This window comes from Mya arenaria, chromosome 8, assembly GCF_026914265.1.
Source record: "Mya arenaria isolate MELC-2E11 chromosome 8, ASM2691426v1".
Classification (NCBI taxonomy): domain Eukaryota; kingdom Metazoa; phylum Mollusca; class Bivalvia; order Myida; family Myidae; genus Mya; species Mya arenaria.
Window position 1 is genome coordinate 68,871,848 of NC_069129.1, and position 6,132 is coordinate 68,877,979.

At 36.3% G+C, this 6,132-nt stretch overlaps 1 protein-coding gene across 1 annotated transcript in view; it reads right to left on the reverse strand.

Annotated features, from left to right (window-relative positions):
* Positions 1-5,760, reverse strand: part of LOC128242110 (protein FAN-like) — a 51,309-nt gene extending 45,549 nt beyond the window's left edge. The window contains 5 exon segments of the mRNA XM_052959153.1: positions 1,514-1,585; positions 2,911-3,043; positions 4,045-4,097; positions 4,591-4,704; positions 5,638-5,760. Coding sequence (XP_052815113.1) covers positions 1,514-1,585; positions 2,911-3,043; positions 4,045-4,097; positions 4,591-4,704; positions 5,638-5,754 — 489 coding nt within the window. The 5' untranslated portion in view covers positions 5,755-5,760.
* Between the last annotated feature and the right edge of the window lie 372 nt (positions 5,761-6,132).

The window sequence follows — 6,132 nt, forward strand, 5'->3', positions numbered from 1 at the left end:
CAGACAGTGCTACACCCTTGCATGTATCAGTGCTACACCCTTGTAAGTATCAGTGCTACACCCTTGCATGTATCAGTGCTACACCCTTGCATGTATCAGTGCTACACCCTTGCATGTATCAGTGCTACACCCTTGCATATCAGTGCTACACCCTTGCATGTATCAGTGCTACACCCTTGCATGTATCAGTGCTACACCTTGTAAGTATCAGTGCTACACCCTTGCATGTATCAGTGCTACACCCTTGCAAGTATCAGTGCTACACCCTTGCATGTATCAGTGCTACACCCTTGTAAGTATCAGTGCTACACCCTTGCATGTATCAGTGCTACACCCTTGTAAGTATCAGTGCTACACCCTTGCATGTATCAGTGCTACACCCTTGTATTATCAGTGCTACACCCTTGCATGTGTCAGTGCTACACCTTGTAAGTATCAGTGCTACACCCTTGCATGTATCAGTGCTACACCCTTGCAAGTATCAGTGCTACACCTTGCATGTATCAGTGCTACACCCTTGCATGTATCAGTGCTACATCCTTGTAAGTATCAGCAGTGTACACCCTTGCAGTATCAGTGCTACACCCTTGCATGTATCAGTGCTACACCCTTGCATGTATCAGTGCTACACCCTTGCATGTATCAGTGCTACACCCTTGCATGTATCAGTGCTACACCCTTGCATGTATCAGTGCTACACCCTTGCATGTATCATGCTACAGTGCTACACCCTTGTAAGTATCAGTGCTACACCCTTGCATGTATCAGTGCTACACCTTGTAAGTATCAGTGCTACACCCTTGCATGTATCAGTGCTACACCCTTGTAAGTATCAGTGCTACACCCTTGCATGTATCAGTGCTACACCCTTGTAAGTATCAGTGCTACACCCTTGCATGTATCAGTGCTACACCCTTGTAAGTATCAGTGCTACACCCTTGCATGTGTCAGTGCTACACCCTTGTAAGTATCAGTGCTACACCCTTGCATGTATCAGTGCTACACCCTTGCAAGTATCAGTGCTACACCCTTGCATGTATCAGTGCTACACCTTGCATGTATCAGTGCTGCACCTTGTAAGTATCAGTGCTACACCCTTGTAAGTATCAGTGCTACACCCTTGCATGTATCAGTGCTACATCCTTGTAAGTATCAGTGCTACACCCTTGCATGTATCAGTGCTACACCCTTGTAAGTATCTGTGCTACACCCTTGCAAGTATCAGTGCTACACCCTTGCATGTATCAGTGCTACATCCTTGTAAGTATCAGACAGTGTTACACCCTTGCAGGTATCAGTGCTACACCCTTGCATGTATCAGTGCTACACCCTTGCATGTATCAGTGTTACACCCTTGCATGTATCAGTGCTACATCCTTGTAAGTATCAGACAGTGTACACCCTTGCAGGTATCAGTGCTACACCCTTGCATGTATCAGTGCTACACCCTTGCAAGTATCAGTGCTACACCCTTGCATGTTGCATTATGTTGTATTATACTTAAGGTACTTACAATTTGTTTCAGCAGAAACCTTCTCTTTGTCATAGACTGGATGTCTTTCAGCCTCACTTTAATTAGCGTTGTCTGGAAAATAGGCGTCAGATTATTCCATTTATCAAATTACTGGTTAGGTTACAGGAAATAAAAAAAAAGGTTATTATATTATAATTAAGCTCAATCTCATAAGTACTTCACCAAGTTGAATAACTCTGAAGAGCTATAAACAGTCTAGAACTAGACAGTAATATGTTTCTAATTGAAGTGGTTATAACTCTATCTGCATTAATGACATAAGGCTTAGTTTACAAAACCAAAGGAAAACAGTATTTTATTCCATACCAAGGACAATGTTTATGATATTACAAACTATTGCCAGAAGCAACCAAGTGGCATTCAACAAAAAAGGTTTGAGTTCCATCTGGTATAAACCCCACAAACTATAGACCTTTATTATGTGTGCTTCACTGGCAAGCCTAAAAATAGCATTTAACTGCAAAAGTATTTGAATATAAAAAAATGAGTTTTTCATAAGTGTTTTAGGTTATCACCAAAAGAAAATATATTTAGACCCATGTTAATTGGATACTGGTAAATTGCAAGTATTTTCTCAATGCTAAAAAATCTTGACATCTTATAAATTTCTTTGAAGAGCCTCTCTAGTTATTAAAAGAGTTTCGATTGATGGTTTAATTACTGCAATAGGCCAATTATTATGTTGAAGAGAACATTTCAAATCCTTATCAGTGAAAAGGTCATGAATAAACAGACTTTATTTAAGCTAAAATCATAAGAAGATTTTTTGACAAGAAACCCCACAATGAGACAAAACCAGGTTTTCAATAATTGACAGAAAAACTTCAGCCTTCATTGTGAGATTCAGTTTCAACTGTGTTTTTTTCTCTCTATTTTTACAGTGATTTTAGGGGCACCAAATGCAATCCATAAACTCTTCCTACATACCAAGTTTGGTCACAGTATGTCAACTCTAACTAAAGCTATTCAGTACGGTTTTCTATTTTAAGTAACAGTGACCTTGACACTATGGGCCCCAAATGCAATTCAAAGATAGGTCTTTATAAACTCTTCCTATACACTAAATTTGGTTGCCCTATGTCAACTCTAACTAAAGCTATTCAATTTCAACCATTTATCTATTTTAAGGAACAGTGACCTTGACCCTAGGATCCCAAAATGCAATTGATTGAAAGATTTCCATAAACACTGCCTAATTAACAAGTTTAGTCAAGACATGTCAACCCTAACTTTAGTTATTCAGTTGCAATCATTTTTCTATTTTTAGTTTCAGTGACCTTTACCTTGACCCCAGGGGCCGCAAACACAATCCCATGAAAGGGCTCCATAAACTAGCGGAATTATCTTGTCTATCTTAACAAAAGAAAGTTACTTACAGTTTCTGCATTGTTGTAGGGTTGGAAATAGAGCCTTGATGTAGTAACCATAACTCTGCCTGGATTGGTCACAAGCGGAGTTATCTTGTCTGCCTGACACTCAAGCTCAATTTTCTCATACAAGTCATCCAACCTGGGTTTAGAAAGAGCTTTCATGTATCCAAAATTGTCACATGCTTCTCTGGATCACCCAACAAAACCATCCCCATCAGGTGAACATTTCAGTTTTGCGGAAAATGTCATAAATATTAAGCCCTTGCAAAAGTGATCTATCTGATGAGTAAACATCGTATTTATATAGTACAAACACTTTAATGTTACTATAACACTGGACATTAATTAGTATAGCTGCTTTTTGGAGCATTTTTATAACAAGCTAGCAGACATGTGAACTCAATCATGTGACATTTTGATAAATAATTATATGTGTGCCAAAAACAAGATCAAATATGTGTCTTTCATTACAACCAATACATTACAATCAACCATGGCATAAGATATATTGTCTTTTCAAGAATCATATTCAATGATACTGAAGTTCAATAGAATCAAAAACTCAATTTCCCAATTGTTCAAGGGTTGGAAAAATAAAGTTGTGATAAAGTAGCCGTTACTGTGCTAGTGACTAACCCCGGCAGAAGTTTGGTGATGTAGCAACCATAACTCTGCCGGTGTTAGTGGCTAGCAGAGTTATCTGTCTTTAACTACAACCAATACATTACAATAATTCTTAAAGAATGTTTTACTTGAAAGATTGAAGTATTTTTGTACTTGTTTCCATGTGATTCGATTTGTTTATAAATATGATTTTAAAAAAACACTGAAAAATCAAAAAGCACCAGCAAAATAACCTTTTCATACATCTGGCTGAAAACTGTGGTAGGATTCTAAATACACTTTTTTAGTGTTTTCTGTTAACCAATGTCAAACATATCTAAAACCTGATACAAAACAGGGCGACAAAAAGTCTCATGTTTCTGTGTTATCTATTCTAAAAGTATTTCATTGATTGTTGAAACTTAGAATTAAAGGTTAAGTTTGACATGTTTTGCACATTAGAAAAACATTTAATATGTCATAAAATTCTCCAACAACATAAATGTTATGAAACACTTATTTTTCTAAGACACTTACCAGCTTGTGTTGAATTTCACCCGTGACTGCCTTGATTGAACAATGGCAGTGATCTGTAACAAGATAGGGAGAAAAAAGGTCTACTACTGGCCCCAATTTCTCAAAACTCTTAAGCGCAATTCACTTTAGTATCTATATTAGTTTAGCAAAATAACTTACTAATATATGAATTTATTAAATAAAAAGGAGTTTATCTTATTCATCTCAAATAATATTTCCTTTAAAAGCCTCAAAACTCTTTAAAAAGAAAACAATAATAACACAATTTATACAAAATCACAATACAATACAGTACAGTAGTGTGCTGAGCTTGATACTCTTATTATGGACTTGAGACGTTTTGAGAAATTGGGCACAGGCTTTTTTTACTTGCATTCTTTGAGACTCCTATTAATATTTAACTTCATAATAAATACCCTTTAACAACATTCCTTCAAATCATAAGCATTTTTCTTAGTCCACACAAAGGAGTAAAAGAAGTGAAGATTCAATCTATTAGAAATTGGCTTTGTGTTGTTAGATTGATATTGTATGGTATGCATATACCATTGAGTTCTGGTCAGCGGGGGGTAGGGTGGAGGCGCGATGGAGCTGGCACAGTAGCGGCAGACAATCCTCCACAGTCACATAGTTCAGACAAAAAACATGGCTTTGCTCTCCCTGGAACAAATGCTTACCTCAGTCATATATTTACCCACTTATTTGTTTGGTTAATAATGCTAAGCATACTTTACAATAATGGGGGAAGGGGGTAAATGTAAGGGATTCTACAGCAGTTTAACAGACTCATTTATTTATAATTTTCGAAGATGGCAGTGAAAATGTATGAATCACCATGTTTTTAGGACATATATCAAGTTGATAGTATTCATTATATAATTTCAAAAAATGATGACACCTACACAGTCTTAGACTCACTTTACATGTACCTGCAAAACCTATATTGTGCTAAGCTGTGGGTTTTTATGTCTGAAAAGGGGGACCAACTCAATAATTATTACAGCTCAAGCTATAGGGTTTATTTGTTCATATGCATATTCTCTCTTTATCATTCATGTTTGTTTTAGACGTAAAAGCAATGACAATACAGAAAGCGTAATTTCTTCTTCGGAAATAGGCCAGCTAAAAAGTTATACAACCTATGCTCATTGACACAGTTGCCAACAAGTACCCTCAGGGGAAATGCACTCACATTATCAGGGTACCAATAACCAACTTTATGATTGCCCTGTACAGCAGAAATCAAACCTGGGTTATCTGAAGCACTTACAACATTATGCTCACTGGACAATCACTACCCACATATCTCATTTTTAAGGTCATACCCATATGTATTGTAAAACTTATAAAAAATTGAATGTACTGATAAAAACATGTGACTCACTTCACATATTTAATTCATATATTAAAAATGGATACAGTACAGTATAAAGTACACAGCACAGAAAAAAGTACAATCTCTTGTCCCTGACATTTTACTGTTATTTACATTTTTAATATCCACTTCACTAAAAAGTTACATAACACTTGTATAACCAGACCCAACAAAATACATCATTTATTTTTATTGCATACATTTGTAATTGTGTTTACCTTCTGAAAACCATATGGGGAGATGACATTATCCTTTTTCATTTCAACAAAGGCACTTGATGTGATTTTTAAACTCTTGTCTCTTGAAAAAGATCTGCAAACAGATGAAAACAGCATGTTGACTTCCCACCATGATTTGCAAGTTTTAAATGAAGGCTTGAATGTAAAAGTTGATAAAAATAAATGCATCATGTGTACCTTTTAATAGCAGAAAAATGCATCATATATAAGGTTTTAGCCAGGATTTATAAAGAAAAGGTTGCTGCAAAAAAGGGACAGGTGCTAAGGGTAAAAGAGCACATTGAATCAGACTATAAAAACTTTATCATTATGGAATTGGCAGAAAATGTTAGAAATTGTGTTTTAGACAATACAAAAAAAATATTTGACAGTCTTGAGCATTTGTTTATATGAAAACAGAAGGGTACCCATGCTGGCCTCCATGAGGGCCAAATGGTTCAAGTGAAAAAGAACAGAGTGCTGCACCCTTCCATA